The 22,136-nt window shown below is 43.9% G+C and overlaps 1 protein-coding gene across 10 annotated transcripts in view; it reads right to left on the bottom strand.

Annotated features, from left to right (window-relative positions):
* Positions 1–38: 38 nt before the first annotated feature.
* The window catches only part of abi1a (abl-interactor 1a), a 38,987-nt gene continuing 16,889 nt past the window's right edge, over positions 39–22,136 (bottom strand). The window contains exons 3-12 of one of the 10 annotated variants that reach the window (XM_053412966.1): positions 16,100–16,276; positions 12,550–12,564; positions 11,723–11,826; positions 11,115–11,258; positions 7,779–7,883; positions 6,770–6,795; positions 4,309–4,644; positions 3,024–3,110; positions 1,777–1,962; positions 39–1,594 (exon numbers count right to left, since the gene is read on the bottom strand). In XM_053412966.1, the coding sequence (XP_053268941.1) occupies positions 1,419–1,594; positions 1,777–1,962; positions 3,024–3,110; positions 4,309–4,644; positions 6,770–6,795; positions 7,779–7,883; positions 11,115–11,258; positions 11,723–11,826; positions 12,550–12,564; positions 16,100–16,276 (1,356 nt within the window). In that variant the 3' untranslated portion in view covers positions 39–1,418. Of the gene's footprint in view, positions 1,595–1,776; positions 1,963–3,023; positions 3,111–4,308; positions 4,645–6,546; positions 6,670–6,769; positions 6,796–7,778; positions 7,884–11,114; positions 11,259–11,722; positions 11,827–12,549; positions 12,565–16,099; positions 16,277–22,136 lie in introns of all 10 variants that reach the window. The other 9 variants (XM_053412959.1, XM_053412967.1, XM_053412961.1 and 6 more) reach the window with 9 other exon arrangements.

The following is a 22,136-nucleotide window of genomic DNA, read 5'->3' as shown; positions in this document are numbered from 1 at the left end:
GTGCCGTCTTCATTTCCTCCCGAGTGACCACACGTGCATGTTGTACATAGAATTGTTTATTATAAAAGACTGTACATTAATTTTTCAATCATTTCATATGTACAAATGAAGGGCAGACAGAGATAGATTTCAATGTTTCTACCCATGAAATCGAGCTGGAACACTTTAATAATTGGAAAATAACACAAATGGGTAAAACATGAAAGGCTTCAGCTGTTAAGATGTTAGACGAGCGTTGGAGGGCAAACAGGAAAGAGAATGATGTCATCAAGATGATTCGGAGAGACCTGAGTGAAACCTAATGCTGATTGGCTGATTTGACTAACGAGAGAAATGCGTAAACCTGTGGCGCCCGGAGGATTTGACACGGCCCTGGAACCCGGAGGAGGTATTAGAGTTGTTTATTGGTCACGTCTGAATTGTCACATGGCAGTGTTAGGCACGACACTCTCACCCCTTCCTCCCCCCCCCCACGGTCTTATCAGAGCCGGCGCTTCTTATTGCCAGACACCAGACGATCCCACACACACTTGTTGTGATTAGTTTTTAATGCATGACAGTGATGTGACATAAAGAAACTGTGGAATGTGATTTCTTGATTTGATCTAAATGAGCAAATTTCACTTTAAGCTTCAAATGCAAACAAGCGTTTTTTTTTTTAAGAGGTGAGACTCGACCTGAAATTCACTTCAGGGTCTAAAAAGTTCAGTGACAACAACAGTGGAATAAAAATAACTAAAAAAAGGTGAATACACAATATAATGGAAGCATAATGGCAATAAACTCAAGGTTACATTATATCTCTTTAAACTGAGCATGCTTTAACGCCAAGAGGAGTAAATTATCTTTTTCTTTACAGTATTTAAATTTGTAAATTATCGACACGCCCGTCTGCGTTCGTTTCCCGTACAAATGGGCCCTCGGGGGGGCGAGAAAACTCATCATATAGTCGACATTCACTGAACTTACATCACAGGAAGTGGCTGCAGCTCACGTTATATATACAACCAACACTTCAACTGAGGGTGCGTACATGACATTAACTTTTGATTTGCTCCGTCAAAACCCTCAAACACAGAATCGTGGTCCAGGCAGCGCGTACATCCTTCAGCTTGGTCTGTGTTAGTTCAGCCGGCGAGAGCACGTGCAGTCCAAACCGGTTTCTTTTTTTACATATTCCGTCAATGTCCCCCACCCGCCCATATAACACCAACATAAACTAAATAGATATTACTTTAAATTTTATTTGCAATCATTCAGGGAAAGAACATTCTGTCATATCAAAAAGGGGGGGGGGGGTCATACAGTTACGTCTAAGCGTCTCAGGAGTCGGGTGGGGGGGGGGGGGGATTGCTGCTGTCTGTCTCTCGGTGGATTATGATATGACTGAATAAATAGACTGTACTGTCGCTGCGGGGTCAGTCGGCGTAGTGCATGATGGACTCCACGTAGTTGCCGGGGAACAGGCCGGTGGTGCCGTTGCTGACGCCCTCGTACCAGCCGTCGTCGTTCTTCTTGATGACGTAGATGATGGCGCCCTCCATGAAGCTCAGCTCGTCGCCCTTGTCCTGGCAGTAGTCGTAGATGGCAACGACTGAAAAGAGAAAAGGGGATTTTGTTGAGAAACCGGAAGAAGTTATGTTTGTTCGCCATATTTACCTCCTCCAGGGAGGTTAGGTTTTTGGATTGTGATGGAAACAATCAGGCCCATCGAGGGACTGGTACTTATGAGTGTGTGCGATCTGGTGGATTTAAATGTGGCGTCTTGAGACCAACCTTTCTCGACGTAGTTCGTGGGGGCCCACTGCGGGTCTCCATCAGCGTAGGGGTCGTTGTAGTGCACCACAGCCGCGTCCTCCTCCTCGTAGTCCACCGGCGGAGGCGGCGGCGGGGGAGGGGAGTCGTCGAACATGGGCAGGTCATCCGGAGGCGGGGGGGGAGGAGGAGTAGGAGTATCTGCAACTGGTTGGACAGACACACAGAAAGTGAGCTGACGGAGGAGTTTCCTGTCTGAGGCCTGTGATGGAGCGGGCGGCGGCTGAAACATGCAGGATTAATAAAACATGCAGTTTTAAAGATTAAAGAGGTCGAGCAGGAAGCATCACTGTTAGAGGACGTCCATCACACGATGAAATGATGATTGTGATTTTCTGGTTGTGGCTCTGAATCTGAACCAGAACCAGCAACACTTCATAAATCTGACATGCACAGTCATGCTATGTAGTGTTTTAGGAAGAAGCTGTAAAAAATGTATATAAGTGGCTTTACTCTACAACTTAATGTTGTATTATTTAGTTCTCTCTAAAACTATAAATCCTTAAACCTCATCGGTTAATAAACGTCCACCCCTGACATCCTGAATTGCTGATTTGAAAAATTAGTGTAGTTCATAGTTCACACCGCCAGGGGGAGCTAAAGAGTCCAGTCATCTCCGGCCCTGCCCTGCAGTGACCTTTGTTTTTTTTTGTGTTTGTTGTCACTGTTGCAGAATTCTGCAGAAATTACTAAACAGATTACAAGGAAACAAACTGATAAAATGTTGGTATTGATCCAGATCAGGGGGCGGAGCCAAGAACGTTCTGTTCACTTTCTGTCACATCGAGAGACTTAAAACATTTCCCTTGATTTTCAGTGAATGATCATTTTTCTTGGTTAAAAAAAATTTGTCATTTCTTGGGACTGATATTTATGAGTGTGCAACTTGGTGCAGATCCACGTAAAAATCCAGATCTAATGAATTTTCATCAGGGGACTGTTGGGCCTTGGCGGAGATATGAGCTCTAGATTATAAGACAGAAACTAGATCACCTAAATATCTACATCAAAATGTATTTTTAAAAGGTCACATTCTATCTCTCCTAAGAAATAAAACTGTCAAAGCAGCATAGTCTGCTGCTGAGGTCGGTCATCATTGATCTGAACAGACAAGAGGGGAAAGGATGTACAGACACAATGCATGCTGGGTGATGGGAATCGCTGGCGCAGATACAAAGGAAAGTACGACTCAGTTCCTCTTCACTTACTGCTCTCCTGCATCCTGGCCACAAAGCCAGTCAGAGGTATCTGTGGAGTCAGCTGGGGCATGGGGGGAGGAGGAGGAGCGATAGACACTGAAAGCCGGCGAAAGAAGAAGAGACAGAGAAAGAGAGGATAAAAAAAACATAAAGAGAGAGAGAGAGAGAGAGAGAGAGAGAGAGAGAGAGAGAAAGCCCGTCAGTCACCAAGAACGTTAAAGGTGAACCCCACCGATCCCAACAAACACAGAGACTAAAGAGACCCACAGAGGAAACGAGAGCTCGCACAAACAGAACGAGACGGAGTCAACATGACCAGTGACTGAAGTAATGACATGAATCCATCCACATGTCTGCAGCAGGTCTGCTACGACTGAAATGTGTGATGTCGTCTCTGACTGATGAGCTTTCACACCAGATCTGGGATCAGTGAGGTCAGAGGATCAACCACGGATTAACTTTCTGTCACCGTGGCTTTAAGGTCAGCAGCCAGGAGGGGGCGCTGTTTGCCTGAAATGTGCCGGACGAGGCTGCTCAACTCTTTACTTTGAATTCTTATTTTACATTTTTAAAGACTTTTCCTCGGATTTAATTAGAACCAATGCCACTGATTTGATGTTCATCGCGTTGCCACTTTCACAAAGCTGAGAATTTACTGTGTGATCTGTAGCTGACCCACATCTGGAGCGGGAGGAATTCAAGGTGCAAACACACAATGAACTGACGATCATCCACATCTGGACGTTGTCTGAGTCGCACTGTGATCTGATCTCCACCAGGTGCAAATGTGATTTATACAGCGGGACCAGATTCTTGAAGAAGATAAAATCCTCCTGCAGGTTTAAAGGTCGTTTAACTCAAGAATCTTTCAGTCTTCTCCTCATTTACATTTCTTTGTCATAAGGGTTTGATAAAGACATCTTAGAAATCATTCTTTCAAAACTGTTTTACTTCCTTATATTATATTTCAAGAGAAATACATCTACACATCAAATTGTATCTACATGAGGCCAAACGCTGACTGTTGCATGTGAGCAGACATCGATTGTCTGCATCTTATCTTCTGTGGAACTCGAGGACGACGCGTTCTGCATGAATACTGAAGACGTCCCTCGGTTAGAGAGAAAAGGCTTTAACCGGCACTTTCAGACTGAAGGGAGACGTCATTAATTCAAGCTTGACCTTTAGAAAACTTTCTCCCTGGCTACAGACGTTATCTGTCCTTGGTTTGTGACAGTGTATAATTTGGAAGATGGAGTGAATCAGGCTGGGACTGGAGACAGAAGGGCCTTACTTGAGTTCTGACCGTAGCCAGGAGTGCCTCCGTTTATATGAGGCTGCTGTTGTAGCTGCTGTTGCTGCTGCTGCTGCTGCTGTAGTTGAAGCTGCTGCTGCTGTAGTTGCTGCTGCTGCTGCAAGGAGAACTGGGAAGTGACCGACGGCGCCCGGCGGTAGGTGCCCGTGGCCGAAACCATAGAGACAGAGGAGTTGGAGGGGTTGTGCCGCGAGATCTGCCGCGAGATGGTTCCAAACTGGGACATGGGAGCGGGGCCCAGACCAGGCCCAGGGGCCACCACTACAGACACCCAGGGAAGAAAGAGAGGAAGAACCGAGGAGGGGCAGGGGGGGGGTTAGACAGAGGAGACGGAGAGGGGGAAGAGAGGGGAAGAGAGAGGGTGAGAAAACAAAAAGCACCGAAAACATGAATCATCAACAGCTAAAAGATAACGAGAGCTTTTAAACACTGATTAGAGACCAACACCTTCGGAGCAGACACAATCGATAACAAATCAGAGGAAGCAGCACAGATTGTTAATTGGTGAAAGCGTTCCACAGAAATCTCATGAGGGTAAAATGGAAAACAAAGATTCCCGAGAGGTTATAAAGAGCAAATCCTGCACTTTGAGGTTCTTCAGAGACGTAGCAGAGGAGGGGGGGAAGCAGGAAAAAGATCAGAGCAGCAGCAGAACAGACGAATCCTCCAGGTTTCAGCAAAATAACTTTGAACAACCTTCTCTTGGACAAGATTAAAAATGTCGACTCGAGCAGGGAGAGTTCCACAAACAACAAAGGGCAGCGTGGGGGACAGAAGGGGTTAAACTCTGGGTCTGCTCGGGTATTTCCTGTTCATATTTCTAGATATCGCACAGCGTCTCGGGGGAGGCCCTGCTCTCAGATAGGGATGGGTGGGACCGGAGGAAGTGAAGATTCGGCCGAGGTAATTACAGCTGTTAGCGTGAATCGATTTCCTGTGGAAGAATCTGCAGAGAATTTAAAGTTCACTGGAGTCGGACATTTGCTTTCTCAAAAAAAGCCCCTCAGGAAAGTTTCCAGATCTCAGTGCATGTCTCAAAACCACTCATCAGAAAAGTTTGAATGTGTGAAATAAATTCCTTTATCTGACAGACACAAGATTATTTTCTTGTGCAAATAATAATAATATATAAAATAAAAGTAAAGCAATAAAAGAATTGAGGAGCGACATACTTTACCTGTGCTATAAAGAAGTCTCATAGCCCTTAAAGGTAAACTAACTTTATACCATTCTGCCAGTGAAGTGTCTCATTTGAAGGATTTTAGTGTTTTGTGAGGTTTTCAGCAGCTTGGGATCAAATGTAAATAAATGAGGTTCAAGGTTCTGCAGGCAGTGATTAGGTGATATGAGACTTCATTATTACATGATATAAGACAAATGAAGAATTAAGTTCACCACCACCACAACTGAAGAAAAGGAAATAACAAACGAAAGCCCAGGATTTCTTTATAGTGACCACAGAAGAGTTCGACTGGGCCAGAAGCATTGAGCCAGTTTGTTCACACTGCAAGACGCCACAGAGCCGAACAACCAGGAAGTCTCAGCTGAGGAGTTCAGGTCGACAAGTTCATTGGCTGAGAAAAGACATTAATAATTTATTTAATTTTATTTATATGCATTTGCCAAACAAGCAAACAGGTTTTTTCATTACTTAATTAATGCTTTTAGGAATTGTGTCTACTTATTAATTTAAAGTGCTTTAGTAGAAACCGGATTAAAGTAGTTTTTTACCATTGACTGTAAATAAAGATGGACGACATGACGGCTCCATGAAAGTGAAGCCAAAACATATTTAGCGCCCACTGGTGGTTGGCTGCAGTATAGGTCATAAATTAAAGTTCAACAAAAAAGTGAAAATTAAACGTTAAATCAAATTTTCTTGAACATGGGTCCTGTCATTTCAGGTTTAGTTCTTATCACGTTTGTTTAAATATAGTTTTGACTGTTTATCTGATTATTATTATAATTATTTTGTAAAACAGGATTAAATAGAGACACGTCATCCATCTTTTTTTTTCTACAGTCACAGATAAAACTTTTCTTTCCTCGAGGTGAGATTTACTTGCAGTGCGTACAAACAGAACCCCCCCATCATTACCGACACCCCCTCATTCGAGCCCTCTCCACCATGAGCAGAGCAGAACAGACGTGCTGATTCCTCCACCCTCCAAGCAGCAGAGACGACGGGAGCGGCCTTGAGGTTTCGAGGAGTCTCACCTATGGGTGCTGGTGCTGGTGGTGGTGGTGGTGGTGTTGGAGGAGGTGCTGGGGGGCCGAACCCGGCCATGGGAGGAGGAGGAGGAGGAGGTGGGGGTGGGGGAGGAGCGAACATGGGCGGGACTGGAAGGAGTGTGTTTACGTTAGTTTGATACTGAAGCTCGGCCGACCACCAGCCGCACCTCTACACCGTTACATAACATCGCTCTACTGGAGAACCCTCCGGGGCTCGGGGGGGGCACTTCCACTCTGACACACTTCACTGTGGTATGAATCCAGTGTTTCCATGGAAACCGACTTGTAATGGAGAGCTGGTTGTGAGTCTCCAAGTGTTGCAGCCCTGCTCCTTGTTACTGAGGCAAAGCTGCTCACACAAACTAAGGCATTTCCTCACTGCACCGGCATGTGTGTAATGCAGTAATATGTGTTGCAGCGTGTGTGTGTGTGTGCGTCTTACTATTCCACTGTAAAGCAGCAGACCTAACACAGCTTGGCCTATTTACACAGTAGGATAGAGAATCAGCTGTGCTTAGAACACAATGGGCCGGGACATAATCCCTGTCTGGTAAACATAGGCTTTGTGTCGAGTCGTCTCACAATCTGCAAATACACCATTAAACTTACACCTCGTCCCACAGTGCAGGCCGTTCGTATATATCCATCCATGCATATTGTATTTTAAAATAAATAAACACTGGTGCTCCAGATTTAAGTGCATTTTTTAAAAGTAATATCTTGTTCTTTTATGAAGGTCGACACAGACGTGCACTTTGGATTGAAAGGTACAACGTGGTACATGTGTAGCTGCAGTATGTGATGTTACTTGATGCACAGGCTCAGGCCCACACAGGTATGTGCATTGTGCAAACAGCACGGACCCATGTTGTCATTACTGCCTGTCAGAGTTTAAAGAGTGTTATCTCATCCTCCTCAGGTCGAAGCAACCAGAATGTGACGAAGCAACCAGAATGTGACTGATATGAGTTTCTGAAAGTAAAACAGGTTTTACTTTCAGGATATTTCTCTCATCGGGATTTAAAAGCGGTGGTTGGAGCCTGGGAAAGGATAATAAAAAAAAAAACTCCAAAACCTAATTTCTGTGGCTGTGTGCGTCAGGGAGGGGCAGGTCTTTTATTGCAGGCTTTTCAAAATGCCTGAAGCTGTTTGAGCAACAATCCTGTGCCGACCTCATATGAGTAGGAAGAGAGAAACACAGTGGCTGTTATCAACACTCACCTGGTCCAGAACTGGGAATGGAGGGTGTAGGCACTGCGATGGGAATGCCAACCCCGCTGCTGCCGCTGTTCTCCCTGCTGCTGCTGCCCCCACTGCTTCCACTGACGGAGGAGAGAAAGAGGACATCGTTTTATTTAGGGCAAACCTGCTCAGAGGTAAAACTACAGACGCATTGACTCCACTGCATCGGAGTTCCTGTCCTACTTCGAGGATAAGACTGTAAAACTCACTGTTTTTCTCACACATTCTCGATATTATTGCAGATATGACAAGTCAATCATTGATCCCCTAAAAATCATATATTCATGTTTGAATTATTTGAAAGTGACAGGAACAGAATGTATAATAAATATCCTTTCACCACATGCTTATAACTGCAGATCCAAAACATTCTCATACAATATTCTATGGAAGCAAATCCATCACCTTGACATTAATTATTTAACGCATTAGAAATCTTGGATTCAGTCCATACGACCCAGTGAGGATGAAGAACATGTGGATGTTCCATGTGTCAGTGGCCGGTGTGAGCGCTGTTCACCCTGTGTTTGACCCGGGGGCTTGTAGATCAATGGCCTGGTGACTTAATCCCCCCCAACCCCTCTCTCTCTCTCTCTCTAGCTCTCTCTCTCTCTCTGGCCTGGATCTCCGGCCCCACCTCTCCTCTCTTCTGCCTCTTTCATCCCTGCTCTTCCATTGATCCTCCTGCCTTCCTCTCACCCCTCACCGAGCCTCGACCTCGTCCTCTTATCTCCTCATCGGCTGTAAAGTGATTCCCCCGTTGGTCTCCCAAACCCCTCACCCCCGTCTCCTTCCATCCCACTGAACCTGCGCTCCCCCCCCCCCCTTTACTCCACATCTCTTTATCCCCTTTCCCATCATCCCCCTCTCCTCCCTTCTCCTCTATGATCCATGTCAGTGGAGTCCCGGGGCTCTCCAGGCACACACAGCAGGGGTCACCCCTCTGAAGGATGTTGGTGGCGATGGAGGCAAAGTATCTTTTGGGATAAAGGCCAAACAATATCATGGTGCAACGTCTTAATTCAACCCCCTCCTGCATGTTTTGGTTTGATCCATTCTAATCCCTTGATGAACTTTCACAGCTTTTGCTTCGGTGTGGAAAAAAAGAAGCTCCAGTTCCATCTATCCTGCTACAGGAAGTTGTTTATAAATCAACCTCTGAGTCTGTAACAAACAGGTAAATTTAAAGTAAAGTTTGGAGCTAATAAGTACGTTCTCTGTTAAAAGGGTCAGAGTAAAAGCAAGATGTGTTTCATCATAAAAAAGTAAAATGTGCTTAGAAATGTTCTGACTTGACATAAGAGGGAGATTCAACCCTCACACAACGCGTATTAGAACAGATTCTATTACCAGGACTCTGCAGTGAGCACGTGCTCTAAAGACAATGACAGTGATACCTCTCCCACAGAAAGATATTAGATCACAACAATAAGGCATCGAGCAGCTGGAACACAGAGACACTGTTATTGAATTTAAGCCTCAATCGAGGATGACAGAGACCGATGAGCTGAATAAGCACGGCCAAGTGTATAATCAAATAGTGATGCCACAGCAGTATCAGCTGCAGCAGGGCAGGAGCAGTCTGACTCTGAGGACGGCACCGGTGTGTTAAAGGGACATTAGAGCGGCTTCAGAGCACGGATGAGTAACAGTGATGCTGTTTGTGTGACAGGCTTTCGTTTTGTTTTAAGGCTGCGAAGCGACAACTACACAAAGACCTGGAGTTTGGTTTTAATTGATAAAGCAGAAGAGGCACCGAGAGAAGCCTCCCGTGTGAATGAGCAGCTTCGTGCAAACATACTGAGGAAAGTTATGTAATATTTATGAGCATCACAGTCAGCATAATAAGCTCTTTAGCAAATGAGGTGACTTCACTCACTCGTAACTCATGTTTGACGAAAGCTCTTTACTTTCAGCACGTGGAGAATTATTTCTTTGGGCGGAACAAACCTCGAGAGCCGAGTGCGAGTTGTCTCTAAATGCTGGAGTTGACTTTGGAGTATTTTTTTTGAGAAACAGCTCTTTATATCAGGGGCTTTTACAGATATTAATATCAGTGACTCAAGCGGCGGTGAGAAACTCTCTGAGCCTTGTCAGACAAACTCTGGATGTAATGCAGGAGAGGAGAGAAAGAGGCGTTAACTAAGAGTTTAGAGTGTTTCCAGCACTGAGTCATTCTGACTTTTTTTACATTATTGAAACACTCGGTGCATATTCAATGTTCAATTATAAAGTGCAGCTGAAATAATAATTCCACTCACATCCACATTATAATGAGAGTAAATCCTTCACTTTCTCTAAAAAGCTGTGCAGCAGCTGCATTGCAGCTTTTACAGACTTTAAATTAATTCTGCAGGAGGAAAACTTCAACATTACAGTGTCAGCAGGGGGCCACAGGGTGTGACTTAGATCGAATTGATATTATGAAGCCAAGCCAGACTCCATATTAACTGCTCACTTTTACATCCTCATCAGATTAATTACTAGATTAATACTTTATTTTAAACTTTTAATGTATCTGGACTTAACCAGTCTTTAATTAGCAACACTTTGCTGTTAGAGGATTCTACTAGTAGCTCAGTTATAGTATGGGTTATTAACTTATATACTTTTGTCTACAATTCTAATATTGCTTATTCAACTCTGTACATGTCTAGTTTGGGGTTAAATTTGGAAATTAAAAAAAAAACAGTTTGGAGCTGATGATGTGTCAATGTGTCTTTTATTTTACAAGGAAGAATGTTTCTTTGTGCATTAAGGCTCCAACTAGTTTTTTTTGTTTTTGTTTTTTTAATTACCTCCTAATCACTTTAAATTGGATATCATTAGGTTGCAAAAGACTTAGTTAATGACTTCAGGTCGCCGTGCAGTTGAGACGTGTTCATTTAATATTACAGTGAGATGATGAAATCAAATCCAGGAGAACTGGTTTGATTTAAGATCAATATGTCTGATAAGATGTGGAAAGTTCTCACAGTGACAATCACTTCATGTTCTGAACTCTAGTGTCTTTAGAGAATATGTGTGGCTGGTGCAGTGCTGGCTGACGTTGTGCCTTCGGAATCATTGATTTTAAGGACAAATATCGAGCCGGGTTCTTTCCTCTTTCTGCCGGATGAGGCTGCGTTTTCTTTGTCCTCTGAGGCGACAATGCAGTGATCTCATTAAAATGAATGAGGCGCCTGTGTTTCTTCACTCGGTGATGTGGTCTATCTGAACATTGTGCGGCAGTGAATTTACAGCTGTAAAAAGGGAGAAAAACAGTGAGAGGCTTTTGTGTGACTGACTGTGGAGTTTTCTTTTTTTTGTACCTGTGTGTGCGTTGCCTCTGGTTGAGTGACGCCGTGCGCCCGGGGCTGTGCTGCTGGCCGCCTATTCGGGCAGGGCTGGTCATGTAGTCGTTGGGCACAGTGGGCGGCTTCACCGGCTCCAGGGTCTTGTAGGACGTGTTGCGGCTGCAGCGGATGGAAAACAAAACACAAATCAAAAGAGAAAAATTATGCTAATTGTGTGTAAATCCAACCGTCACGACTACGAGGGAGTATCCACTGGAGCGTCATAAATCCCATCAGTTTACACAGCTGGATGCTGGGAGCCACAGACAGGAGTTTACTCTTGGAATTAATATCCGATTAGTGTCACAGGCTGCTGCTGTGCATCAGATGATCACTGTCATGGCGTGAAACACAGTTCACATTATCAGATTGGAGTTCAGGTAAGTTCCCAGACATTACAAGAAGGTTTGTCTAACCACGAAGTCACATCACGACGACGACACCTCAACCTCAGTGGGAAATACTTCTTCACTATCCTCACTCAAATATTACCCCATAAAGTGTCTTGTATCTTTTTTTCCATTAATTATATGATAATTACAGGAATAGTGGTTCTTCCGTGGTCACTAAAGTGGAAATCTTACCCGATCGTGCCGCGCCCTGACATGGGCGGACTCGGCGGCTTCTGCGTCGGCGGGTTGGTCCTCGATAGTGTTCCTCCTCTGACTGCCTGATTGTTTCCATGTTGCTGTGGTTTAAAGAAGAAAAGTTTTTTTTATTCAAACAGACTAATCACTTGAGACGCGTGAAAGAGGACGACACGTATGACGAGAATCACATGTTACAGGCTGCCCAGATAACAACTCCTTTGTAGAGTTATATAATACCACATCCATAGACTGTATATAAAAGATGGATGACATGACTGCTCCCCCAAAGCCAAAGTGTCTGAATCATCCCCTGGAGGCTGGTTAGATCACAAACCGAGCCTCCTCCATGTTAGCAGATGGTACATAGACCAAACGTCATGATCGTCAGCTGAGACTTATAGTCTATAGTGACACTGGTGGATTGCAGCTGTTTCAGAATAAGGTGTCTTGCAAAACACCTGGATCCAGCATGTAACCATGAAAGCTTCAGAAGCAACCTGATTTGCATTATTGTATATTCCAGGATGTTTACACCTCGTTAAGAACATATACGAGCCGTCTGGGAAGCCTATAAACATTCTAAATGAAATACAGAACACTTATGGACAACACATAAATTAGATGACAACATGTACACAGAGGGGAACTGACAGGGAGGGTGTTACAACTCCTTAGAGTGTGTGGTTTCTTTCACTAAAAGGACTACGAGTCGGTTAATGGGAACTAAGGTGGGAAATGGCGACAATAATCACATGGGTTTTACTGGCATCTATCAATAATACATTACAGAAAAAATGGGTCATGTGACAAACCGGACTTACCTTGGCTTTTAACCACTTAGTGTGGGCAATGGGGAGAGGAGAAAAAGGAGAGAGAGAGACAGAAAGAGGGCATGTCAAAACGGCCATGTCTGAGCGAATCAGTGGAGGTCAAAGTACAAGGGAGCAGCAGCAAAACGATTCCACACTGTATTTACACTGGGTAAACATTTAGCAAGAGCTGGGCAGGTCGGCAGGAGAAGAACACTGTGGCTTCGACTGCTGCAGCCGTTACTCCGACCAACAGAACCACACCCGGGGCCGAGTCAGACTGGAAGGAAATCACTGGGATCTGAGGAAAGAGCTATTGTGCACAAGTGGAATTATCTCTACAGGGATTCTGAGACAGTCTGTTTTTAAGACCTTTGCCTTTATAAAAACATGAATCCGCCTCTGAAGTGTACTGAGTAAATTTGTGCTCATTTGATTTTTAGATTTATTTATTTTTTTGCCATATGGAGATAATTTCATTCCTGGCCGCACTTAAAAAGCAGCCTGGTGCTCGTGTGGGCCGGTGTCAAAGAGAATATAGAGCCAACTTAGCAGTTGGGGTAATCTGCAGTTTGACAACTGCAGAGTCAAGTGGCTCATCTATAATGCAGCGTCCCCAATGGCCTTTGCAGAAAGCATTGTAGCATCAAAACACCAGGAGAGAGAGAGAGAGAATGAAACCAAAAGCTAAATTCACAGCTCAGGTCAATATAAAGTCACCTCTCTGCGCCTTTTAACAAAAAACCTTCAGAGTAGCTGAGTGCATTTTCTGTCCAAATTTCCCGGACTCCCTTTGTTATCGGCACTAGACGGGATTCAATCCACAATCTAGGTCACACTGGAAATGCTCCAGCCCTCCCTTATCTTCCTGGCAGCGGCTGTGTCTCTGTTTCGCTCCACAAACCGGAGCGTCAGCGTGGAAATGCTTTAGCAACGTCCAAGTTGAATTGTGGACAAACAGGTCACTGTCGAGTCCAAAGAGACTTCTCATGTGGAGCAGAGGCGTAAAAGATCATCTCCTTCAGTATAAAAGGAGATGAACACATCCTGAGATATAATTTTTCACCAGGGGGAAAAATAGCTAAAATAAATGCGAAACACAGACTGGTTGTTCTAATTTGTGCTAAATACATAAACAGTCTCTGATGTGATTTCATTATCTTGTGTACTAAATTTCCAGGAACATAAAATCGGAAATTTCCAATTTGGAACTCGGCTTGGTGACTTTACAATCATCTCCTAAACTAACAGGCGAGTTTGTTAATTAGTTAATTAGATAACACTGATATCAGCCTCGTTTCTCATTGTTTCTTTACACAGTGTCAGAACAAACCAAACATGTCCTATTTCTGTAGTTTGTTATCACCTGTAACAATGAGGATATCCAAATGAAAATCAATCTCTCAAACTCACAACTGACACAACACACAATATCCAAGGAGCTAAATCTACCATCAAACCCCTGACATCATCGTCCCTGGGTTCCCTGAAAGCTCCTCTGACGAGATTAGGCATCAGCTGACTAGAAGAATAAATCTCATCTCTCGTATTAATGCTAAAAAGCCTCATGTCCCTGTCAGTACAACTTGTGAGAAACGCCATGATCTGTCAGCAACGAGATTCCAGATGTGGCCGGCTGATGTATTAACATTACAATAACGACTGCAGAGAAGAATCAGATTACGTAACTGGATGGATTTCACCTTCTGATTCCTCTGAATTCAGATCTGAGAACAGCTCCTATTAAATAATGCATGCCAGGGGCTACATGGTGTTTACTCTCTTTATTACTGCTGCTCACATTGTGGTGTTTAACTACACAAACACTGCACAAGGCTGTAAAACCAGTTCAGCCCAATACAAGCATGCGCTGGCGGCGAGCCTAACAGTTAACTGGAGCCAGTGGACTTGATTTAAACTCCCATTAAATTATTGATTCTGGTCAGTAACTAAACCATGACTATAGATATTCCATACAGGCCGGGGCTTCTGACCGGAGCCATCACAGCGTAGTATGTGAATTTATATGGAGTATTGACGTTGAATATCGATTTGCTCTTTGGGCTGTGACATGCATGTGATAGGATGTGAGTGATGTGGGATGCATCAGGGGCTTCTGTGTGTGTGTGTGTGTGTGTGTGTGTGTGTGTGTGTGTGTGTGTGTGTGTGTGTGTGTGTGTGTGTGTGTGTGTGTGTGTGTATTCACTAACAATGTAAACGCTGGAGAAAATCCACTGAGATTAGGCGCAGAGTGATACCTCGTGTTCTTAAAATAGACGCATCAAACAGACTCTGAGCAGCCGTGGAGCTCCAGTGATTTCACTCATTTGACACCATGCTCTGGAAGCTCTGTATTCAATTTAAATGGACACTTAATAGTCCATTTAGCATTTGTTCTGTTGTGTTGCTTATCGACATTGATTGTTAGAGGCGCTGTTGGGTGGATTTAGGATTTGGAAACAGATAAACCACAGATATCTAATATATTTAAGTATTTAAACATAGGCTATGCTAATAGCTTTCATGCTCCAGCAACTTGTATATCAAAGAAACAAGGGTTTTTACTTATCTCACTCTTGAAAAGGACATTAATGAAATTGTTGAACTCTTGCTTTATTACGAATTGTTTATTGAATGCAATAAAACAATGTCTTTATAGAGTTTTAAGTACAATATGTTGATAATAATATGTACAAATCTGGTGACCGGGGTGGAGAAACGAAATGCATCACACTATTTCACCATGACGGAACCGCTTCATGGAATTCCCTACACAATAGATTGAGAGGCACAATGGCTTTTATCCGGCCTCATCAATGCCTGTAACGCTTCTGGATGGTAATGGTGGGGCTCTAATCCAATCTGTCTGACAGATGCAATTGATTGGCTGATTGATGGAGCCGAGGCAGCTCAGGGGGAGAGGATGGAGATCGCAAAAAATGCCTGCGGCCGTCAGGGAATGATGTCATTACCACCACTGTCAGGCTGACCCGGTGACCCCTAAAGTGAGCCCCTAATGGAGAATACATCCCCGCTGGATCCTCACATCAAAATCCGCTTTAGCTCGGCCTTTCAGATGTGAAAATAAACTCCTAATCCAATTGTAACAACATGGTTCCTCTGTTCAGGTTTGGAGATACTTCAGAGAACAGGATTACGAGAGTGGACGAGGCCTAAGTGCCTTTAAAAATGTCTTAACATCTTTCACAACGCTCCAAGAATAGAGAGGGTTTCTGAAAGCTACATGATGTAATCGCTTTTTTTTTTCTTCTTTCGTTTATCATCTCCAACCTCCCCCCACCCCCCTTCCCACCAACCCACGCTGCAACGTATTCCTGTAGGGTCAGAAAAGGGGTTCTTTCTGAAGATGAAAGGGAAAACACGAGAGATGGAGCGAGAAAACAAGTCAAAGTGGGAGAGAGAGAGAGGAGTGGGGGGGAGATATGAATCCCTGGGGCAAGACAGAGCTGGAGGAGGGTAGAACATTAGATATAGTAGAGCGACAACGTGAAAGAAGAGATTAAATGATTAGAGAACAAAAAAACAGGAGGAACCTTCTCACCTTGACACCATGGCCGACATCGTCCAGTACATTGTAGTCAAGGGGCTTCCTGATGTACCTGACTGGCCGCTCCATATTAGCCGGTGCTATGATCTTATGAGTCCTCGCCGTGTTCTTGTTGGTGGTCAGGATCCCGATCTCCCGCCTGGCCACCTTCTCTTTGTGGATGTCCACGGTCTGTGAATGATAGCGAGGACAGAAGAAGGGGTTGTGATTGATGCAACAGAAGGGAACACAAGAGAAGTCCTGTCCAACGGGGACCTCTGGGGCCGAATGAACTTGTCATGCAGCAGCTTGAGAAGATTTAATTAAATCATGAGGTTGTGCTTTTCATCACTGGGGTCTTAATCTTTTTACAGCAGCGAGTGCAGACTAATAAAAATCGATCGCGGTGCAAAGCAGATCCTGGACAGAATCATGAGCAAAGCATGTTCAGCTGATATGAATGAGGCCGGGACCCAGAATCTACATGCAACAAGTTATTTCAGCTAATCAAGGGAAAAATAAACAAAAACATGAAGATATACAATATGAGAGAGAGAGAGTGAGAAACAATAGTGCTATAAACAACCCTAAAGTTCTTCTTCTAGTGTCACTGATTCTGTATCAAGGCACAAGTTAATCAATGGAGTTACTGATATACTCAAATATATCGGTGTAGCTCTGAACCAAATCATTATTTCCATTATCAAATGATGTGACTTTCCTTTTTTAATAAATGTTTAATATTTTGATGAGAAAAATGTGGATCACAGTTTATCCACAGTCCGAGGAAACCTCTTTAAGACACTTTTGTCTGTGAAACAAACCCAGACACAGAGATATTAAATTCCTCAGAACTGATGTTCACATTCGACATAAAAAGACCAGAGACGGTTTCGCTTCATAAATGCATGAAAAAAGAAAACATAAAAATAGCTGATGGGTCATTTCCCGTCAGTAGACTGGTTAGAACTGTATTTTCTTTTCAGCTTCACAGCCATGACAGTCTATACGGCTCCTACATATTGACCATCATGTTACAATGTCCCACAAACCACTGCATTTACGTCCCCGAGCTCAGGGGCAGCTGCCCTTCCTCTGAGAGATGAAAGGCTGCAATGTCTGCTCGGGGCGGGGCAGTAAAACGATGGTCTCTCACGGGGGGGGAGAGCAGTGACCAGCGCCAACAGAGGACTCCTTTCATATCGCAGGGATCTGGAGCTGGACCTAGATCTGTCTTTTTACGCTGCACTGTTCCACTGTATGGGCGACTTAGTCTCCAAGTGTCACCTGAGAGCTTTCGTAGTTCATGTGTCAGATTGGTGTAAAAGGGTGCTTTGTTCAAAACTGCAGAAAATGGGAATTCATATTTCATAATAGACAACGTTTTTTGTAAATAATTGCTCCCTCTGAAACTTCAAATTGAAAAGGGAAAGCTCCGTTCTGTTTCAATGCCTCGTTGTGTCTCCTTGGATTAACAGGACTGACAGAGCGTTGGACGCAGTCATTGGTTTTAACTTGAGCAGGGCTGCCAGAACACAAGAGGCTCTTAATATAAAAACACAACTGTCTTCCCGATGAGGTGAACAACACAATGTACAAACGGGAAATTTTTTAGCAGCACTAAAAACTCCAGAGGGTAGGGGCTCTGCTGGGATCGGTTTTGAGCTAATAGATCTGGACCCTGCAGCTCAGAGATAATGCTCAAATTTCACAGTCATAAATCACGATAATCTGGAAAACAGCTGGGCCAAAATCTAATCAGTCCATTTGGCTTCCATGCAGGGGAGCGGGATTCAAAGATTGGCTTTGTGAGATCCTGATGGAAGATCTCACCACGACCCCGACATGAGGACTTGTTCGGTCAGGTGCGTGGAGCATTGTTCTGAGATATCATTAAGGAAGTGGGCGTTCACAGGCAAAAACAGGAAGTGTTTCACTGCAATTCACAAATAGAAAAACTCGAAAACAAGAGAACTGTGGTTGAAATGTGTCTAAAGTGGGAAAGCAGCTGGCCTTGGCTGAACACCCTCCCCCTGTCAGAGTGTGGACAAACATCAGCGCTGCGGGCAAAGGGGGGGGAAGTGAAACAGCAATGTGATGTGTGAGCTCATCTCCTTCCTGTTTGCCGAAAAATAGTAACGGCGCAGGCTGATGTCAGACAACCGTTGACCGGTTGGTTAAATTCAAAACCCGAGAAACATTAAATGCGTCCGACAGAATTAAAAAAGGTCTTTGTAGAAAAGCCAATTCTGGTTAGACCCTGTTCGACTGACCTCTTGAAGAACTTCTCTCTTGGCAATGGCTTTTTCCCTTGACTGCTTCTAGTGATTTTTTTAAACTGGCATTAAAAAGGTATTTACTTGATCCCAGTGGCCCGACTGTTAGGTGGAAAGAGACTGAACTCTGAAAACATGTTGCCAAACTGAAAGGTGGATGATTCATATGTGTTCTCAAACCACTGTCACCCATATGTTTGAGGCCTGCAGTGGTTTCCCAGAAACACTGAGCAGCATTTGGCTCTGGTGTTTGGCTTCTCCATCGGCAACAGGCTTTTAGGATTTACTGCTCTGACTCATCAGACATGGCATGTGGGTTTAAGCCTGCCATTGGGTGAGGCAGCATTCTCCTCCTGTTCCGCTTCCGGCATTTTACTGTTTTCAAATTCCCTTTGCTACAGGAAACAATGGGTTTTGTTAAAGATATGGATCTTCTGCCCTGTTGGTGACGTTTCTTTACAGGGAATCTTCTCACTTCCTCTAATTGCAAATATTCCAGATAGAACAAGAAAGAAAACGGGTCTAGCAACAGACTTACTAAGGATTTACACACATCCGATTGTTCCTGCTTTCTCGTGATTGAACATCCTCTTTAACTTATTACATTTATTATCTTCCCTCCACTTGATTTTGTTAATACATCCTTTTAGTTAAGTGTTTTCTAAATCCCTTTGTTTCCACACCCAGAGAGGAGTGACCCACCTAAACAACTATTCTGAGGAAGTAGGTACATACTTTTAAACTCTTGCCAACAGCATCAGTGTCATTGAAACGTTGTACCCAGACAGAAAAACAGTCCAGTCATAGAAATCTCTTGGAACTTCACGAGTTTCTTCCCATTTTAGGACATGGGTGAGCAGCGGTTGATAGATGGTGTGCTGGCAACAAGGGCCTTTCGGTTTCCTGATTTATTTAGGTTCTTTATAGTCCAGACTGTTGCTATTTCGGTTAAGACAGTACTTGGAACGCATGTAAATCCCAATTGGGGATAGGATCAAGGACTATAAATGTTTGGACTTCAACACACAGGAATCTAAAGAAGTGATGCGGCTCCCGGTGAAGCATTGACGTGTTTACCGCCCTGGACGCTCAGTGATTGCTCTAATGGAAGAGATGATGACATGAGATTTAGTGTTTCTTCATGTGTTTGGTCTCAGGTTTCAGGTTCGGCTATTTTTCTGAAATTCGAGGCAAAGAATGTAATTCTACACCGGCAGGGGGAGGGGCATTCCTTCCTTAAATGTATGATATAGTTTGTTATTGAAATTTGTCCATATTCTCTGGATGGAAGAAAAATTTACTTAATTGGATCTAGTCGGGGGTTATACTGATTAACAAACTTAAGTTAGTAAAAAACCTGAGACAAAGGTTTATGGTACAGTACTTCTATCTCTCTCACTTGCTTTAAGTATTGCTATTTATGACAACACTACATTTTTACATGATATACGTGGTAATATGATCAAGTATTTTAATTTGTCGGTTATTTTATTCACCGAATTTGCCAAATACAGGCTTTCCTGATTGGATATGTAGACAATCTCTCCACAATAACATATACAACTTGGATTTAAAGGATATACAATAAACTAGGTGTATGGAGTAAAGGTTTTGGTTTTCATTCACAGCCAACATATTGTCAGACCTATGGCAGCAGGGCTGGAACACTCTCCACACTGATCCTCTCTGACCTGACGTCTCTCCCTCGGGGGGGGGGGGGGGGGGGGGGGGGGGGGGGGGGGGGAAGTCAGCCAATCAAAAGGCCAGGGATGGAATTTCGAAGCCTTGTGCAAACGTAACTTCCCAACAGAGAAACACACACAAACACACACTGTTTTGAAAAGTGAGGTAAGCGGCGATTCCAAAGAAGAAGAAAAAAAAATCTGCCGACTTTGATATGGAACTCAAACAGCCGGTTTCACTTCAGCACATGTCGGAGAGAAAGGAAAACAGCTTTTCCAGCACTTTGGCAGACTGGCCACTGGATGTTTCCCTCAATAAAATGCAGAGCTATGCACAAACAAACAGGGAAGCTGCACAGCATGTACTGTAGGCATAGTAGGGTTGAACTGAGTGCTTAACCCGCAACATAGGGGAAAGCCTATTACAAGACAAACACACCCTGAGTACCATTCTGTCAGTGTGCATGTGTGGCTACTCGGACCAGACACATGGGCCAATGGTTAATGACAGAGCTCCACTGCAGATGATTATAAGATTTAGAGAGATACCACACACACACACTGAAAAATACTTATTCCAAATGGTATCACTGTCCAAGAACACGAACAATTTTAAGATTATACTTTATTTTGAGAAACGACACGGCTCTTATTAAAAGGTCATCATTCCTGGCTGAGGGTTGAGATAAGCTCATCATTACTGGAGTCCAGGAATTGGACATCCTTGTTCTGTGGGTTTACAAGTAGATAAAAAGTATTAAGCTCATCGTCTGTGGAACACGTTTGAAACTCAAGTTCAGGCTCACTATGCAAGAGGAGTTATCCCGATGGTCAGAGCCCCAAGCAGGTGAGGACGGATTGATGAGGACACGAACTTCCTTAAGAGTTATATTTTCCCTTCTCTGCAAAGCCCTGCTTCGCTCTCTCACCATTACCCCCCCGCCCCGCTCACCCCTGAGAGCGGATTTGAACAATTTGCGATGCTCAGTGTGTTGCAGCGGTTGTTTTATGATGAAGTGCTACGAGTGCTGGAGTGTGCTTTTCTTTCTGCTGAAGCTTCTTTATGTCATCCAGGCCTGGTCTGCTTCTACTTATTTCCTACATTTCCTGAAATAACTTTTTCAGAGCTTGGCCCTAAACACGTTGCTTTTTGCGGGATCTGGAAACGCGGGCCAATAAAAAGCTTGAGTTGTGATCACTCAGCTCTATCATTAAGACATCTTGTGGCCGTGTTGCATCAGAGCGTTTTGAGGTTCTTGGCGGAAGAATTGGCGTTTCTTCCTTTGGTCGATGGAAATGAAGATGAGGCGATTTCATCTTCAGTTTTCTGGGCGGAGAGCAAAAAACTTAAACATGGCACTTTGATGTTCTGGTTGTCTTTGAAAAAGACAGTTAGTGCCAGAAGAAAATGAAAATAAACAAACTCCAGAATCTCCATTTATGCTCCTGGCTACTAGCTTTTACATTGGAGTGACTTCTCTGATCAAATACTTCCTGATTAAAACCAGATTTTCCAGTTTCTGAGTTTTATGGACCAACAATGAACTCACTCAGATTGTGTAAAACTTGATGCTGCTTGATTTAATACACGAAGACTGCTTGGACTTGATGGAGGCATGTGCTCTGCTGAGGGACATTCCAGTTTGTTTGAGAGGTTAGAGTTTTGTTTTTTCTCTTGTAACGAACATGTTCATATTCTTGAAAGACAGACATGTTTTGTTTAAGCATAAATATATAAACACACATTCCATTTATATGATTTCCTGTTTCTTCTTTGCTTTAAATCATCCCATGACCGCTTGGCTCAATCTTGTGACCCACTGGGAAGCCCAACCCCCCAGAAACCACAGCTCTAGGGCACCTTGTTCTACATCTCAACACAAAGGGCTCTTCCAGTCACATGCCTGTTCCTCGAGCTGCTTGTTCTGACCGTGTCCGGCCTCGTCTGTATGAGCCGTGCAATCCAACACTCCCGACTCAGCGCTGATGCAAAACGGCTGTCGGAGCAAACGCCTCTTTTGTCTGGTCTGTTTCTCAGCGTGATTACAGCCATTACAACCGAAGCCCGTCATCTGCAGAGGCAAACAGTTGTCA

Source organism: Pleuronectes platessa, chromosome 20 (genome assembly GCF_947347685.1).
Source record: "Pleuronectes platessa chromosome 20, fPlePla1.1, whole genome shotgun sequence".
NCBI lineage: Eukaryota > Metazoa > Chordata > Actinopteri > Pleuronectiformes > Pleuronectidae > Pleuronectes > Pleuronectes platessa.
This window is presented reverse-complemented; position numbering and strand designations above follow the sequence as displayed.